At 36.3% G+C, this 19,532-nt stretch overlaps 1 protein-coding gene and 1 long non-coding RNA gene across 5 annotated transcripts in view; one reads left to right on the top strand and one right to left on the bottom strand.

Annotated features, from left to right (window-relative positions):
* Positions 1-19,532, top strand: part of LOC128680954 (inaD-like protein) — a 94,877-nt gene that overhangs the window by 28,110 nt on the left and 47,235 nt on the right. For 3 of the 4 annotated variants that reach the window (XM_053764472.2, XM_053764471.2, XM_064436821.1), the window contains 10 exons: positions 1,781-1,875; positions 4,209-4,332; positions 4,915-5,124; positions 5,331-5,501; positions 5,678-5,815; positions 6,090-6,222; positions 7,184-7,326; positions 7,856-8,030; positions 9,099-9,190; positions 12,670-14,114. In XM_053764472.2, coding sequence (XP_053620447.1) covers positions 1,781-1,875; positions 4,209-4,332; positions 4,915-5,124; positions 5,331-5,501; positions 5,678-5,815; positions 6,090-6,222; positions 7,184-7,326; positions 7,856-8,030; positions 9,099-9,190; positions 12,670-14,114 — 2,726 coding nt within the window. Of the gene's footprint in view, positions 1-1,449; positions 1,525-1,780; positions 1,876-4,208; positions 4,333-4,914; positions 5,125-5,330; positions 5,502-5,677; positions 5,816-6,089; positions 6,223-7,183; positions 7,327-7,855; positions 8,031-9,098; positions 9,191-12,669; positions 14,115-19,532 lie in introns of those variants that run through there. The other variant, XM_053764473.1, reaches the window with a different exon arrangement.
* On the bottom strand, positions 14,013-15,168 carry LOC128680958 (uncharacterized). Its single transcript, XR_008405916.1, has 3 exons — positions 15,107-15,168; positions 14,304-14,430; positions 14,013-14,110 (listed from the first exon to the last, which is right to left on the bottom strand). It is a non-coding gene; the product is annotated as an uncharacterized LOC128680958 (long non-coding RNA).

Raw genomic sequence — 19,532 nt, 5'->3', positions numbered from 1 at the left:
TTTCTGATCGATGAACTGATTGAAATTGTTTAGCAAACAAGTTTTTTTTCTTAAGAACTGACATGTTATTGTGTCTGAGAGATCTTGTTTTTTTTAACTGTTGCCAAAAAATCACGTTTGTGCAGTAAACCGGGAGTTCCCTTTTTAGGAGACGATATTGGTAACTTTGGCATTGGTAAACTGTTGAGATCACTAGTGTATGCGATCTGTACGGCAACGATCGAAAGATTAAAAGAAAGAAAATCCCAAAATGATACAGGTGTGCGTCATCGAGACCTTGCCTGTGGACACAGATACCTGGGTGTGTATTTTTTCACTCATAAATTTTGTTTCAATGTCACGTACAGCAAGTTATAGTCTATACCTACGTACGAGACATAAATACATAGTTTATTCTTTATACCCTGCCGGCGCCACCCGTCTGCACGGCCTCGCATAAATTCCCGTGTGCAAGGATGCAAGTCCCATTAAACTCGATGTCAGGAAAATTAATAGCCTCTTCGAAGGTTCGCTTTATTAAATTTATGAACAAGTCTTAACTCTTCGACTCAGGAGATAAAGATTAAAGACAATTTATATAAACAATAGGACCGCAGTCCGATCGGGCCGTGTGAGATCTGAGTAGACGATATGTTGCAGGATATAATTGCAGGATTTTGTATAGGTAAGGAACCGGCCGGTCAGGTCCATAATGTCCCTTTCTCAAAATGTCCCCGGCTTTCAACATGTATCTTCACCTAAATGACATTTCGGAAAAGAGACATTTTGAGAAAGGAGTTTCTCAAAATGTCTCTTTTCCGAAATGTCCCTTGCCTAAAATGCCACGACTTCGTCTGCCTAGATAACCACAAAAACGTGATGTCCCACCTTGGCTTCCCTGGGGTTGTGTAAAGTTTGAGACAGGGACATTTTGGGGAAGCGACATTTTGGCAAAGGGACATTATGGACACGGAACCGGTATGTGGCAGCTTGGCTTCAAGGATTCTCAAAAATCTGTCGTCTCATAGACGTCGTTAGTAGTTTTAGCTTTTTGAGGAAATATCATGTATTATATAAAATTCGTCGTGAAAAAGTGTCTAATTTTCTTAATAAATTTGATTTTCTTTCCGTTTATTCTTATCTCTCTCTCTAATTTTCGCAAGTTACCAGTTGCGTACGGGGCTGTGACACAGCCATAAAAATGTTTAGGGACTGTTTGTGGAGACTTTATTGAACAATCGTGGCCGTATTTATATACAAATAATTACAAAGGGAAAACGTATAGTCAATCTCAAAAAAAACGAAATATTTTGTCTCTTTCAAACGCATGCGCTCTCCGCCGCACAGTTGCGTGGGCCGATGGAGTCCGCGGCGAATTCGATGCGTCGATAAAATAGATCTAGGCTCGCAGCGGTCCGGTTCGCCGTTACGAGTAGCACGGCGCGCGGTGGTCGGCGCGGTAAACGGACATCACGACGTTGCATGATGATGCACTGTAGCTACTCCAGAACTGAGTGCATGTCTTGTTACTTGACGAGCTGCAATGTAAGATCCACACCTGTGATGTGCGCGTTCTTCTCAGAGCTGCGTACTTCTCTGTTTCTTGGCGACTTAGTGTATTCACTAAGTCGACAGAACAACAAACAGAGAAGTAAGTGTCCTTGGCTTGGTTGGTCTTGGTAATATGGTGAAGTGGTTTTCTGGAGGTGAGCTAACGACGGTGGTAATATTGTGGTAGCCACAGTCACACATCATAAGTAAATGAACTTATTATCTGAGAATGAAAATAACTTTGTTGCAGGTGGATGGCGTGTCGCTGCATGGGGTGACCAATCACAGAGCCGTGGCATTACTTAGAGATGCCAAGGGCCCCGTGGTGAGGTTGAAAGCACTAAGGTTGGTGCCGCTGGTCTCTATTTATTTATCCCTACTTATGATAAAGCAAATCTTCTGTCGCGTTTGCGCTCGCGATAAAATCCAAAAATATCAGGTGGATTTTTGTACGGTTATCACTAATACCTACTGTTACTTCTTGAGGAATATTTAGGTGTATAATTTATTATAGTTTAGCCTAAGCGAAGCCAGGACACAGCACTAACCGCTGCCCAACGCATGCAGCTCTCCAATCGCACCGATCAATAACTTCAACTTTATAGCAATCGAACATCTTAGGTTGGTACATTCCAGCACATACAAATTTGTTTTTTTTTTGTCACAATGGCAACGTTGGTTTACAGATAAGTGTGGGTTTGCATTTCAATTGATTCGCAATGAGACGCAGGCAACCAATCACATCAACTCGATAGGGAAATGCAAACCCATACTTCGCCCTCAATTGTGATCCAAGAATCTGTTTTCGAGGTACAGGAGGGGTAAAAAAATTGCGGAACGATCGAGTTTTTATTGCGATCTAAGATTCGAATTCGAATCGAGTTTTAATAATTAGCGCGATTTGTGGTCCCTCTTTAAGATATGTCTTTGTGTAACAATGTATTGTGTATATAACCTGTGAGGAGAAATAAATAACATTTAATTTGGATAAATGAATTATGCACATGGCTCACGCCTTTGTAATGTCGTCTGTTTATAAAAGTGGAAATAAATAAAAGTGCTGTGTCCTGTGGCTGGCAACACTGCGTTTTCAACCAATATTGACCATTATATTTAGAGAACTTGTGTTGGAACTATTATATACTTTTTACTGTCATGTTTATTGCAAATAAATGAATTTTAATTTAGTGAAAAATTTGATTCCTATAAAGTACTTTTCAGCACCATAAAAAGCTTGGATGCCTGTTGAGAAGACACTACGGATTTTCCAGTCTTTCCGAAGACTCTGTCAATACAGACACGTAGATATGCCATAGCCGTTTCTATACTTATATAATAGGAGGCTATGGCATGTCTTTTGTCTTTATTGGTCTTGCAACGTGGGAGATCGTCGGGAGTGATTCATCATCATCAACATCAGCCATGTCTCCGCTGCTGGGGTACTGGCCTTCCTTATGCAGACCACGTGGGCCGGACGCGGATTTACGCTGAGGCAATTATGATTTTATGATCGGCCGCCTGACTTACTATAAAAAGTTTTGACGACAGGTCAAAAGTTTTTATAAAATTATATATACTTTGATTTCTGACAAACATTTTGCACGAATATGTGAATATTCGTTTGTCTAATTATCTCTTCTTTGTGTTATTCATTGCCCGCAGCAGCGTTTGCAATAGAAATTACTCAACACCAATCAATAATGAATTACTACGTTCAAACGCAAAAGAAGTACAATCACATTGAAGTATGGATCTATTCGAGAAGAAATTGTTCAATGAACTAAATAAAGAAAAGACAACAGAAGTAAGGACTAATCTAACAAATAGTCGAAACAGATATCTCCTCAGCCGTCTGAATGGGCTATCTCCACCAGTAGGATTCCCCCGCATGGCGTTTATTACGGTGGAATTGTACTGGTGTTGGTGGTTCTAGATGATCTAATGATTGGAAGGATTGCCTTCGAGTAGAGGAGACACGTGTTGGAAATTAATGGTAGTAAGTGATATATTACGTTCATTATCGTGTGTATTAATTCGGTTGTTGGACGAAGTTGGAAAGAGTTACTCTCTAGTTTTTTGATAGATTTTAAGTCTGTTTTCAATTTTTGCTATGAGATTAACTGTGTTTTTATTATTTGTTGTGCAAATTAGTAAATACAGATTCAACATCTGTTATTTCCATTAAGTATTAAAACAAAGCAATGAAAATTTTACAATTGGCTAATAGTGAACGAGACACTTCTTCTTCATAGTCGTATTCCTCATAGCTCCGGCCCTCAGCTATGAGGAAACGAACCACAAAACGATGAAACACAAACAACAACTTTGAAATACCTAATATAGTTAGGTATGCATTACTATGATAGCAAACTTATTACCAAGAATACTTCGGTCATTGTTTACAAGCTGTTATTTAACTTTCAATGTAACTATGTCTCGGGTGGAATCTAACAGCTCAATTTTGAAGCAGATATCTTCAATCAATTGTGCTGAAGTTTTGTATACACGTTTAGTTTGCATTGCTATGATAAGCATGACTGATGCTGCACTCAGGAACGTGTTACTCGTTAACAGTTTGCAACAATAAAATTTTGTGTAAAGAATGTCATTTTTGTTAAAAAATTATTTTAAATTGTAGCATAAATAATCTGTCTATCTACCACCCGGTTTTCACCCAGATACCTGCGCGGGGCGGGGTTTGAGAAGCTCCAGCGCGCGCTCGCGGCGCAAGATGGCCGCCGGGAACCTAGAGCACCGCCCAGCCCGTCGGTGACTTCTCTCGCCAAGTATAGTTTTAGTGTGGTGAGTAATTTCATTATATTTTTATTTTATTTGCCTATCGACGTGTCCCATTGCTGGGCGAAAGGGGTCCCCTTCATATTTATTTGAAGTATTTTTTGTATTTTTTAAATTACTTATCTCTTTCTCTTATCTCGCCATTTTACCACATGCATTTGGGACTGTGACGCCACAAAGTCGTGTAAGAACTTTTAAAAAATTAAGATTCAGTTGTGATTTTACAGATACCACACTACTTGACGTTAACCTTCCTTTGCTCTATGCTATTGTTGCCTACCAGCAGTCGTGTCACTGTACTCGCCTCCTACGACATTCATGCGAGGGTATGGAATGTAGGATTGGTGTGGTCCTCTCATACTTACCCACACATGGATCCATCCATATTCTTTGCGTGTCGATGGCAAAATCGAAAACGCTACACCACTTAAGCATTTTATGCCAGAACCGAGCCACTTCAATAGCTTTATCAGAAGATGCTATCAAGTCAGCCCGGGTACCATCAACCTACCGTATAGGTGGTACTCCTATTCTAGACTTAAAGCCACTACTGTAATTCTGCTGTTAAAGTAACTTTTAATATTCTAGTACGATGAATCAACGGTGATAGAAGCGGAGGCGGACTCCGAGTTCCAGCCGCACCTCCCCTCCCCATCCTCCCCGTCAGAGGAGGCAGAGATCGTGATCGGGAGGGAGGAGGAGACGCCGCAGAGGGAGAGGAGGATCCAGGACAAGTGGCGGGATGTGTTGCTGAATGATACGGACTGGCCCGGGAATCAGCACGAGTTTGATATTATCGTAAGAATTTTAACACTGTTTTATTCACAGCTGTGACGTCCCGAAGCCTGGAGTGAAATTAAAATAAAATCATTTAAGATCTATCCCTAATTTTATGACCAGAAACGTCATCTAACTACCATATGTCCCACGTTTCGTTTTATATTTAAGGATAAGAGTACTCACTAGATTCATCTAAAATATAAGGTATTTCAATTTGTTTCCAGGTGGGCACAATCATGAAAGAAAAGGACGGCGGACTGGGCATCTCGCTCGAAGGCACCGTCAGAGTAGTGGGGGGCAAGGAAGTGCAAGCGAGGCATTACATCAGAGCTATAGCGCCAAATGGACCAGTGGCGAAGTTGGGGGTGCACAGAGTAGGAGATGAATTACTTGAGGTATATAAATATAATAAAATATTAGCATCATGGATGTTGTTTATAAAATAAACATAAAAATAGTGCGTTCAAAATTATAGTACCTACATTAATTCCCAAGCTAGGAATTTAAATTGTAGATCACTTTTGTTTTTATATACTCTTCGGATTAGTGTAATTTACTAATAAGTTTCTAGGTGAACGGTTGGCGGGTACTAGGAGCGCATCACGTGGAGGTTGTTACTCGGTTGCGAGCTGTGACGTCACCGGTGCTGTTGGTCTGCGTGAGGAAGAGGGACCAGACGAGGACTGCCGTGGAGAACAGCTTTGGAAGGGTATGGAGTATATTTTGATTTTAGTTCCGTATAACATGAACTAGTAACGAATGTTCTAGGTTTATGGCCGGTGGGTACTAGGAGCACATCACGTAGATGTGGTTAAGTGCTTTCTTTAATAGCTTCTTCATCTACAGTGGTGTTAATGTGTTGCCATAAAGTATAAATTATATAATCCCAATCTATTAAAATGTAGTAGGTACATGATCCACAGCCTTCCCCTATAATTAACTGATAAATAACATGACATCTCAATGCCACTTTTTATTGTCAGAATCAGATACTCGGCGGAAGCTTGCAAGATCTGCTGACTCCTCCGCAGAGGCTGATCAAGGCTAAGTCCGAGAGTTCTGTCGCGTCGATGTGCAGTGCCACCACGGTTATGTCCGCGGGCCATGATCATGATGGTAAGTCTTTTTTTTATTTGTCTATGTTTTCCTTAAAATTACTGGTAATTTGTCGTTTGTCTTAACTAAAGAGATAATACATGTGCGAGTCGCAGCAGCTGAATATATCTTATGGTGATGCTATGGAGATATTCAAGTGCAACTTGAAGTTGCCGTCAGCTGTGACAAGCTGCTCGATCTGCAGCCACTCACCAATCTAACGTGAGAGATACACACAGAAATATACAGCGCCTTAAAGAGTAGTATTTGTCTTGAAAAAGATCTTATAAGACTGAAACTATAATCGACTTTTCCATACATTAAATCACATGTGAGTGACCTGTATATTCGTTAACAAGGACTGGTGATTTATTTATACCTATTTTTAATTAAAACATTCTGATAGATTATATATTTGACTGGAAGGGATCCCTTCATTAGAGATAAGTCTGTAGTTTCTGTGTATTTTTAGGCAATAAACAAGAAACAAGCAAACATTTTCAGTAAATTCACCCGTACGGTCTTCATAATTCTCAACTTACTCCGAACTAGCGACCAGCTGAAACACATAAATAACCAGATAATGGACGTGGTGTAAAAGTTACTTTTATATCATGCTATAGGGACACAATGTCGTACGTATTTACCTAAGTACCTACTTAATAGTCACGTAATGAACAAACTTACGTAATCTAATTTTCAGAGGCTAGAACAACCATCTCCGGGCCGCAATAAAAACAGGTTACAAATGTTGTCCTCTAAAAAGTGCTAATTGAAAATATTTGAAATTAGTAGACAATACCTTGTTAACCACGGCTCAATATTACATCATTTTAGTCACATCCGATATCTTATCATATGGACATGCAGTTCTAAAGCTTACAACCCAATTAGGCACTTTTTCACGTCCAATTTTAAATTATAATATCTGAAAAAGCTACAAACTACTACAAACTGACAACATTTTTTTATTTATTCTCAGAATTCTGCCACGAAGACCTGGAGAGACAACGGTCGAGATCTTTGGAACCTCTCAGCGGACTCGCGATGTGGAGCGACAAGATCACGTACATACAGCTGGTCAAGGAGGAACGGGGCTTGGGATTCTCTATATTGGATTACCTGGTGAGTTTAAAACAGGCGTGTTTCAAGACAACACGACAAGACGGCACAAAATGACTAAAGGTGAAGAATGACACAAAATGTAAAAAGGACAAAACGACAAAACGACAATACGACAATACGACAATACGACAATACGACAATACGACAATACGACAATACGACAATACGACAATACGACAATACGACAATACGACAATACGACAATACGACAATACGACAATACGACAATACGACAATACGACAATACGACAATACGACAATACGACAATACGACAATACGACAATACGACAATACGACAATACGACAATACGACAATACGACAATACGACAATACGACAATACGACAATACGACAATACGACAATACGACAATACGACAATACGACAATACGACAATACGACAATACGACAATACGACAATACGACAATACGACAATACGACAATACGACAATACGACAATACGACAATACGACAAAACGACAAAACGACACATTGTGAACCCCAATGAAATAACAAAGGTTGTGACAGGACCCGTCGGAGCCGGGCAGCTCGGTGATCGTGGTGCGGTCGGTGGTGGCGGGCGGCGCGGCGGCGGCGGACGGCCGGCTCGCGCCCGGGGACCGGCTCGTGGCCGTCAACGGCCGCGACGTCGCGCGCTGCCCGCTCGCCGCCGCCGTGCGCGCCATCAAGGGGGCGCCCAGAGGTTACCTTTTCTCACTATCTATCTTCTTTCTCATTAGGTCTTCTTTCCCGTACCACTATATTTCTTTTTAAAGATTGAAGCGTATCTGTATGTCTGCGTCATCGTAGCAGCCGAACGGGTGAAACGATTTTCAACTCAATTTTGAAAGACTATTATATATATATTTTTGACTCCCGAACAAAAAAAACTTCGCAACGGTTTACTAAACGGATTTTTTTTGTCACGTGTTGAATGCAACAAGTATTCTCGGATAACAATAAAATCTTGTGTCAAAAAGATATTTTTGTAAAAATCTTAAATCTTATCTCTTTCCTCAATTTGAAACAAGATTTTTATTTTCATTTTATTTCTATGTATTCACCCATCAATAGATACAAGTATATAAATAAAATGAGTCTTATCAGATGTATGTACACAAGCCATTGACAGCAACACTGAAAATCATTAACAAATATCATATAATGTTTAGAGATAAGGAAATTAGTAAAAGTGTAAAAAGAATGTACTGATTTAAAATTAACATTTATATGCGACATTTTACAGGTAAACATTCTCAATGGACGGTTTGTTTGTGTTTGTAAGAGTAGGTAACTAAAAATCGACCACAAGGTACCTTATCAATGTGATATTACATTCTAATATTATCTAATGTTAATATGATGCGAGTACAGTTTATAACAACAGACGTCATACTATTAAAGACGATAATATATATATATATTTCCAGCTCTCAATACAAATCGTAAACAAAATTGAAAATTAATATATGAGTTTATAGCGCTTCACGTGATGAAAAGATCTGTTAAAATAACATAAAATAAAATCCATTAACAGAAGATTTCGTAGCTCCGAGTAATAATAATCATAAAGTATATTTATTAATGAGTTAACAATGTACCTAGACAATATTAAACAAGAGATAACATGCATTTTACTCGTCTAGTCGCTTGTGTGATTGTTTATATCTGAGTTGAAGTATTTTTCATTTTTATTTCGTAATATATATAATAGAAATATTTTATTGCAAAAATTTAAGAAGACACCACAGAAATATATGTATTGTTACAGGAATAGTGACAATCGGCGTGGCTAAACCTCTCCCTTGCAGCACCGTCGTCGGTGGCGATAAAGCGAATGGACACAGTATGCAGAGTAGCCAGGTGAACACATTATAATTATTATATAACTTTTTATATTTTTTAATTATTGAAATAATAAAAGTAGAAAAGTTGATATGTCTTAATTTTTAATCTGAATGATGTTTAAATAAATTTTAAATTCCAATGTGATTGGGCACTGGTAGAAATTGAATAAACGAATAACGTACTTAATTAAGTAATAATTAATTAAATAAATTAAAATTGATGTTGATTATGCGAGTAAAGTGATAAATAAACGTACAATTTGTAGCATATTTTGGTTCCAATTACTAATTTTTATAAATTAAAAATGGTTCTAATTTTATAATAAAAATACTAATAGTAATATTTTAACAAAATACCTAATATTCATCCAAATTTCGTTTACTACCATTTTGGCCGGTTATATAAAATATTTGCAATAGACATAATTTTGATATAATTCAAACAAAGTGTGATGTTATAAACTTTGATATTGTACACTCATGGGAAAATTAAAGTAAGTCCAAATTTACTTTATTAAAGCTTTGTTATGCTTAGAGCAGTATGTACCTGAAACTGCATGCAATATCGAGTTTTATTCGTAAAAAAAACATTGTACAGTAAAGGGAATTATTACCGCTCTAAGAATAAAAAAAAATCTTTTACATTATTTAAATATGATTTCCCTTTAGTGTACAATATTGAAGCATGCTTTGATATATTTAAAAAAAAAAAAACAAAAAACATTTTTTATTAACATTATTGAATTATCGTATTTTTTTAAAGCATATTTTGTTTTTATTTCAGAAATTGGAGTATTTCACGAAAATCCTTCGACTTATCGTGTCGCTTCACAGAGATATAATGGAATTACAATTGAACTGTTCTCAAGACGGCCACCCCCCGACCGCACCCTCCCCCTTCAGAGTCCCGCCGAAAATAAAAGCAGAAATTACTATGAAATGACACGACGAAAAGTTGAATTACACTGTGCGAGTTGAAATACCTGACAATGGAAATTGTAGGGGTCACGGTACACTTCAATGTGATCAGTTGAAAGTTTGATATATTCTATGCCTCAGAAAAAAAAATAGCAAGTAAAAAATCTGTACTTTTTAGGTGCAATTCTTTTTTCTTTTTTTTTAAACAACGTTCTTTGTAATTTATTTAAGTTATTATAGATATAATTTGTAATTAAATACCTAAGTATTTATTCTACACAAGTGATTCGGAAACTTCTCACAAAAAACACGACAGAGGTTTTTTCATTTACTAAATTTTCAAAATAATCTATAAACTTGATACATTGATGTTATTTAAAATGTGATAAGAATTTAGTGTCTATATATAAAATTATGTACGTTGGAATCATTGTAGTCAATTTAAATGTGATAGTTGTTGTATAATATTTAATTATTTATGATACATTCATTAAATTTTTTTAAATAAAAAAAATATTAATTCATGATCGGGACATATATCAGAAAGTGGAAGGTACAAATGAATAATTAAATATACCAGTCAATTGATAGGATTTGAGCGTTCAACATTATAATTTATATAATATAATAAAGTAAATAAAAAAAGACTTTAGTAAGTAAATCATAAATACAATTTCAATGAAATTAAGTAAAAAATGCTTGACAGGTTTCAAAACATATCATAGATTTAAGTACCAAATTTAAATATTAAATAATTAAAATTGTTACTAATATCAAATGTACCTATTTATTAAAATAATGACATAACAAAAAATGCAAAGAAAATTTACGTTTTTTTTTTATCAAATTTTCTTTATTCATTTCAAACGTGTTAAAATAATTTTATCAGTTTTGGTCATAATTAAGTATGAATGATATGATAAAAAATATTGTTGATTTATGTCATTATCATTGTAATAGATTTTTTCAAATATTGTTATGCATAAATTATTTTTAGATATAAAGACTGTATGTCAGAATAAAATAGTCTGATTTGAAGAAGGAATTTGTGAATAAAAAAAAGTTGATGTAGCGTAGCTAGATGTGTGAAAAAAAAAAGCTTTAATTTTTAATTTTGTTTCATAATTTATATATAAAAATAACTAGGCTATTTTAAACATAGACTGGTCATGTTTTATGAAATTGATTGAAATTTTTATTTTTGCATCAGTTGTCCCAAAATATACTATAATAAATAAATTTAATCCTAGCAAAAAAATCGTTTTATCATATATTTATTGTATAATAAAATTCAAATCCGGATAGGATTTTATAAGTCATTGTATGTTAAAGTTCAAATATGTAGAACAAAAATATTACTTAAAACTCATTCCTTTCATCAAGAGATCGTATCTCATTTTTATCTCTTGCAACATAAATCAATCAATTATTTATTGATGAAATAATGTTTAAGTAAAATTGACGTACCGAAGTGTTGTGGGTCTAGAACTCTAGACTAGAATATCGATGTTATTGCTTTAAGAAATCTGTGTTAAATGTTGTCTAAGCTTGTTGTGTTGCCGAATATACCGTGCCGAAAGCGACTTGAGTTTTAATTTCGTATCCTAATTAATTTCCAATATATAGTCTTTCATCTATAGTGCTACCTGACTCTAGCAGAAGGGACAAACTCGAGAAGTGGCTTGGTGTCGTCAAAAATTATATGCGTGCCAATGATTTAATGATTAAAGATGACGACGACCGTGCGTAGTGGAGGCGAAAAAGTAGGACACCGGTCACTGGGCTCCGACACTCAACGGCTCATGAACAAACAGGGAAAATGCTGAGACGGTAGCGAGAGCATAGTATATCTTATCGACAACCATTTTAGGCTAAAAGTCATCATGCCGAACAGTTACTCTCGATTGGAAAATTATATTTAAAATTGACCTGGATCTTGGATGCTCATCTGTACATTGTTACAAAATGTATCATCTTTGAGCTGGTATCCCATAACATAAGGCTTGATCTTACCTGGGGGCTAACAATCTGGGTAACATTTCTTTATATATTCATCAAGTATGTAATTTGCTAACATCGGTTGTACATTACATTTGATTCAAGTCGGCTGAAAGCATTTAACGTGGCACGAATTTACGTTAATAGCGAGTTTAGAAATGGCATTATATACAAATTAATGCTTTGAGATATAATAGGTAGATTAAATTACTTAATCAGCGTTTTGCCTTTCTGTTCAAATACCACAAACACCTACGATTAATCAAATTCTACTTGCAATAATTTTTAGCATTTTGTAATAAGTTACTACGGTATATCGTTGAGTTGTACATGTTCTTAATTATCATCTTAAATCATGAACGTCCCCACTGCTGGAGCACGAGCCTCCCTTATGAATTGATAAGGAACGTGGTGGTCCATGACCCACCACGCAACATCACTTCATAATGATTTACTGACATTATAATTGATTTGATATTATGTCTAGTTATATTATGCATAGAATAAATAACAGTTCATCTTATTGATTTTTTTTATTAGCATCAGACATGTTACTGTATTATTTAAATTGATTCACAGGAATGCATAAACTCCCTCGCATCAGACGATCACACAGGAATGGATTCCTTCCACGAATGCCTACAGGAATACGGTGAAGGATTAGAAGTAGTCCAGATTTGTCTCGAGCCTGAAGAAGCTTCGATAAAAGATGAAGAAATATCTGCCTTTGGTGACCTTAGTTATGAAGAGTATAAGAAGGTTGAAACTACTCCGAAGAATAGTGGAAAAGTTAATGGAGTGTCCGATATGAAATCATCAAAATCTGTCGAGTCGTTAGAAGATCAAAATGATGATATGACTATCACAGAGGACGATGTATTAGCAACGCCTAGAGAGTTAAATTTAAGAAGCAAATCCATGGACAGAAAAGAAGTAGACGAAGAGAGGTGTCTGTCTAAACAACAGAGCAAAGATATCTCTACGTCTGACGAAATGGTTTTTGCTGTGACTCCCACAGGTTTGGAAAGAATTAGCTTTGATAAATATTGGAAGGAGTGTGACGAAAGTAAAGTTGAGAAAACTAGACTGGAAAAAGTAAAAAGCGATGAAAGTTGGAAGGAATGCCTCAATTCTCCGGACGAAACTACCAGTTTCTACGACGTGACTACGCGAACCTCCGTCCAGGAAGAAAACAGTTCTCTTTTGTTCATCGATCACGAAGTAGACGGGTATGAAACGTGCCTCGACGAGGATTCCTTGTCTGTAAAGTGTACAGTAAAAAACGCTCGTAAAACCAACGGCGATCATCACATCAAAGACAAGAGTAAACACGATAAAATAGTTAGAAACAAAGACAACGACGTAAGTGCCAAAACTGTGAATACACAGAACACTGCCAATGCCGTGGACCATTCGTCGTCTTACGGCCACCCATACGTACAAGAGCATATAATAAAGCAAATGAAGTCCTTGAGGATAGAACCAATAAATGTAAACATAACTAGTAATAAACTGAAGAAACGTAGTCCCACAAAACCGTCCAAGAAAGAGCGTAAATGTGTTGAATATTACAACGATCAAGATGAGTGTTTGAAGGAGATACGGCAGAAGAAATTGGAAGCGGAAGAGAAGAAATATAAAGAAGAACAGAAAATAAGAACGAATAATTTGGTGGCTATGGAGAAGAAGTTGCATTTGAAGCAAGAGCCTAGTGAAGAGTCAACAGATTTGGAAAACAGTTACGTGCCGGGATGCCATAAGTGTTTTTTGGAGAATTATGCTTATGCGATAACTAAAGCGTATATAGCTGAAGCGAACGCCTGTAAATATTGTGAAGTGATTAGAGACATGTTGGAGGGGCCTAAGACACTCCCTGATAGGCGCATGTCGGCGCCTGCTTTAGTGAATTTGGACAGTGGTGGTTCGGAAACTGATGATGAAGACCTTCTGATGCCGCCGGTGGTGAAGGATAGGAGGAAATCAGCTGGGCCGTTGAAGTTCCTTGTGCCTTCGAGAAGATCTAGGTAAGTGAGGCTTATTTGAAATTAAATACAAGTAAATAGTGAAGATTAGGCACTATAGATAGGTTTCCGGTTACAGAAAAAAATTTTGGTTGTGCTAGAAAAACGAAATATGATTTATTTTTTAATCTAGGTCAAAAAAAACCTTATTTTAATATCGTATAGAAATATTTAAAGAATAAATTGTCTTACTTATCCTTCTAGAGAGAAAGTATAGCCCAATATTTTCCCAAGGTGAAGTTTGTTTGGGAACTATCAACAATGTTCATGCGCGATTATTTCAGGAGACACCCATGTCCTCTTGGTTTGCGTTGCGTTCCTGTAACAACTAATGTTGTTTTAACGACAAAAATATTTACACATTTTAGTAATTAGATTATACTGTATTGGGCTTTGTCCTTGATATGTTTTTATTTAATGTTTTACAAGATATTTACTTTTACGGACAAATACTTTTAGATAATAATTATGAAACTTTTTTTAAAATACCATACTTTTGTTTATGCGTTTTCATTATACATAATACACCATACGCGAGATTGGGTTTCTTTCATCTTTGTGTATTGCCGGTTTCATTCATATCCCTACGCCCGAGTCAGTATAAAAAGCAAAAAGAAAATATTCGGCTATGATTTTGCACACGGTCCTCTGCCTAAGATGGACCCTCTTTGGGAATGATATTGTTGTCTATCAGCTGCCATGGATGGGTCCCTTAATTGCGTACGACGACATCCACAGGAGGATATGGAGTGATCTTATTTTGAGGTAAGACCACATGCCAATGTTCATTCAGTTGACCAGACAACACCTCATTTAGGACCGGCTCCTAACCAGGGAACTCCACAACGGTTTATTGTACGGACTTGATGTTTTTGTCACGCGTTGTATGCTAAAAGATCTCTCTGATAAATAAAATCTTGAGGCACAAATTTAGTTTTTGTATAAAACTTGTTTTTATATTATTTGATGATTAACAACATAATATATACACCTACTTCATACAGTGTAGCTACAAAGGCACACGAGTATAACAAATAAAAACACAATAAAACTGAAGCTCACACAAATGCAAGCAAAAATTTCCTGTAACACGTGAACGTTAACGCGATGAAGCCCTAACAACGAGGACAGGCCCTGATCCCTTTAATAACATGCCAAGGGAAAAACAATGCTAATAATGATACATAGAGTTTAAGTTTCCTTGCAGTAGTGGGACGTTGTCGTGACTGATAAAGTTAAAGCGTCGAAAATTGAACTTAAAGAGCTATGTAATAAAGTGAAATATGGTTTGAAAGTTTTGAGCTGTAAAACATTTTTCATGCAGTAAAGAAAATTGAGTTTCATTGTGAAAACGATAATGTTGAATTTTCAATGGGCGGAGGGGTTGATCTTGTAAATTTGTAGTTTTATATCAATTCTCCAAGTTCAAGTTGGAGCGATGAAGTTCATTGGGAGGAATTGTCACGTGGTTTTAATAATAATAGATGCAATTTTTTTTCTTCTATGATATTTTTCTCATCTATATTTTAGCTTTTGTCCGCGGCTTCGCTTGCATGAATTTTAAATAAACGTGATTTCCATACAAACTTTCACCCTCCTCATTATATACGATTGGGAGTTGATTTTTGAAAAAATGTGTGCCTCTGTACGGGAATTCTCACGACGAAACCGCGGGCCCCAGCCAGTCAACACGATAATCCACTTAAAGGTCACAATTTAGAACAAAGCAATCCAATATACTTCCATAGGGGTTCCCTAAGGAGCTTGTAAGTAGTAGACAGCTACATTAGCTAAATGGTCACTTAACCAAATTAGACGAGTCGGCATTTTTAAATAAGTTCGAGTTAAGGCTCTTTATATTGTCTATAAACGTATTGTTCCTTGCGGCAATAAATGTTTATTCTATTTGTTATCTTTCTGTCTCATCTAAGCACAATTTCGGTTTCTTCCTCAGCCATAGTTTGACGACCACGGTGGCGCAGTGGTAAAGTTCTTACCACTGAACCGAGAGGTCCTGGGTTCGAACCCCGGTCGGCTCACGATGAAACATGGTCTTTTTCTGATTGGCCCGGGTCTTGGATGTTTATCTATATATGTATTTGTTATAAAATATAGTATCGTTGAGTTAGTATCCCATAACACAAGTCTCGAACTTACTTTGGGGCTAGCTCAATCTGTGTGATTTGTCCTAATATATTTATTATTTATTTTATAGTCATAGAAAGCCCAGTTTAATTTCATTGCTTGAAAAATGAGAAACTAGTGAGTTCGTAGTCAACGGGAAAATATTCTTTAATGGGTTTCCAGTGAGTGTAGAATGAATGGCTTTGATTCGAGTCTTGATTTAATTTCGAAAAAGTCCCCGTTATTATGTAACTGTGACACCAAGGTGCAGGGGTCGTTTGCTTTACAATCAATTCAAAGTGAAAAATCCTAAATATTTCAATTATTTCAATCGTGAAGGTACACTGAAACATAAATCTGATGACTCTAAAGAACTAAGCTTTTAGAGAAAAATGAACAGAAAATGAATAAAAACTATGTTTGTTTGACCTCCTCCCGCGACTTATGTGGGATTAGAGAAAACATACCAAGGGATGGGGTGAAAGTTTATATCGATAGAGAAAAGTATTTTAGTAAACTCTCTCATTCCGATTCTTATTTACTTTTGTAGTATTTATTGTAACATATCTGTGGTATATATATTTATGCCTACTTTTGTAAAAACTCGACCTCTGCTCTATTCGACTCGACGACTATATATACATATATACAAAGTACTACAAACCCACGTGCACCAAAGTATAGCAGAGGTCGAGTTTTTACAAAAGTAGGCAGGTGTACCTCACTCCCATCAATATCTGCCATGAAAATTTGAGAATTAATGTACATTAATTGTTACTTTTCAAGCACATTGCGAGCCGCTATTAAATTTAAATCAAGCATATCATTGATGTCAAACAATAAATCGACATCGATATCGATAAATCACTCCACAGGGATTCACAACACTACTAGAAAATTGCTAATACGCGTAATTGAGTTATGGTTAGGCGACTACAACGCTCCATTACTGATTCAGCCACCAAGGTACCAACGTCTATTTTGGGATTATTCGATCATTCTATCGATAGGTTTGCGCGTTATAAGTGGCACAACACTAAATCGCCGCGATATGTGGTTTGGTTCCTATTGTTAAAGTAATACAATTTCGAGTAAATTAAATTAACTGATGGACTGTAGTGTGAAGTAGTGTTGTGTTGGAGTGATCTGAGAAGTGGTAATAAGAGTGAGTGTTATTTTAATGATTTTATTACTTTTTAGGCTTCTGTAGGAAATAATGAAGAAGAACCCTGTAAATGTACCTTAGCTGTCTGTTTGTTAGATGGCTCTATTTTTGAAAAAAGAATAAAAACATAATATTTTTTAAATTATGTAATCGTTAGAAACGAAGGCTGAATTTGTAAGTATTGTGTATGATTAATATCTCTGTTATTTTTAAATTTTGAACTATTTGATGCGCCAAAGACATATGTTTGATCGTAAAATCTTATAGATTTTCCATAGTGTTCGGATTGTTAGTGGACTGTGTTTTGTGGTGCTGGCTTAGGTTCGCCGCTGAGGAGAATTAAAATTGCAGGCTTGATACGGACGATGCTTTTATTTGGGCACACACAGGAATAAGAAGAACTGAAGGCGATACATACAATGTTGCCAGTAGTAAATATTTAACTTAATGTTGCTAGTCACAACACATAGAAATATCGACAGAATAGATTTAAAATTACTTGACATCACGCCAGCACTTTTTGAGTTTGCTCCTTCCATGGTCTTAGAGATATCTCTCTCATCTGAGCGATTTCCCGGTTTCTTTCCAGCTATTGAGCGTCGTAGCCCAGGGTCCGCTTTCCTACTTTATCGTCTCACGGTCGTCGGCATCCCTAGTTGTCCAGACCAGACCCTAGAGATATCACCACTGAATAATCTCCCATGTTTAGTGAGGCGAGTCTCATTAACTCGGTTCACTGGTTCGATGCTCGTCTAGGTAGATATCTGGGGAAATCGGGACCCTTCAGCCAATTTACTCAATCATAATTTTATTGTGTTTTTGGGTTCCTTACTGTGTAGGAAATTATTTTAGTTTTGTACCATATGATTTCATTCATTTTTGTCACGTTTAATAAAAAATAAATAAATTGATAAGTTAACTTGAAAAGTTAAAATACAATACGTAACAAGATACGTGATCACATGTGAATGACACGTATTTTTTATTGATAATAAAATTTCGAAGTTTAATTTTTACACTGACATCTGGCTTCGCGGTTTACAGCCCCGAATGTAACCAGATAACAGAGATAGGTATCTACACAATATAATAGAAGCCTCATTTTGGTCAAAATGAGATATATATTCTGTTCAGAACTGTCCTTTCGATTGTAAATCGAAGATGTCTCTTGCATTGCATTTTAAAATGAATGCGTCAAGAATGATATGCCAATAGTCTAATAACTAGGGCGCCAGTGACCGTGCGAAATCCAGACGAAGAAGCAAGACAGCGCAACTTGGGCCCCGTCGCTCAACGGCTGAGGAAGCTAAACGGATAACGCTCAGACTTAAGAGAGATAATTAATTTTTTGTATGAAAAGTTTCGACACTACTTTATTTAATCATAAGAGGCCCGTCGCGGTTTCGCTCTGAGAAAAACCATAATAAAAAAAAAATTGTTATTCTGTATTGCCTATGTTACTCCTGAATATTTCATCTCTGTGCCAAATTTCAATTAATCGGTCCAATATTTTTTTGAATTTATTCATGACAAACAAAAAACAAAGATACAAATATTTTCTCTTTACAATATTATTATTGATGTGATTGCACAGTTTCTGATGCGGACGGTGGTCACTGAGCCGAGGCGATTACACGCTCGGCCGAGTGCACTAACTGCAACTTGCATCCCGCCGAGAATGCAATATAAAAGCTAGGATTTTTACCCGGTGAATTATTAATTTTTTAAATTATGAGATACATCTTGAGAATTCATCGGCTTATTTACCTGGCTTCGCTTTGTAAGTCTGTAGTAGATATGTACTTTTTGAAAGTACACATCTACTGCAGTTAAGTTTAACTAAAAATAAAGTCCTTTTCTTTGTGTAAAAGTGTGTATGTTTGTCCTTCTTTCACTTCAAAACTGAGCTTGAACTAAATTGACTTTTGTGTGATGGCTATGAATGCTATGGCTTTGAATTAAGAATGAAATAAAACTCGAAAACATAGCTTTTCATAGTTTGTCTGTGAACATAAGTTATTACGGGTCTTATTGTAAAACCTATGTTGCCAACTTGCCACGCTTATACCGGGTAAAAACCGAGATTCCTTTTTTTTTGGTTTATTTTTTTTTATTTGGTTTATTTATTACGA

The sequence above is a fragment of the Plodia interpunctella genome, chromosome 25 (assembly GCF_027563975.2).
Source record: "Plodia interpunctella isolate USDA-ARS_2022_Savannah chromosome 25, ilPloInte3.2, whole genome shotgun sequence".
NCBI lineage: Eukaryota > Metazoa > Arthropoda > Insecta > Lepidoptera > Pyralidae > Plodia > Plodia interpunctella.
This window is presented reverse-complemented; position numbering and strand designations above follow the sequence as displayed.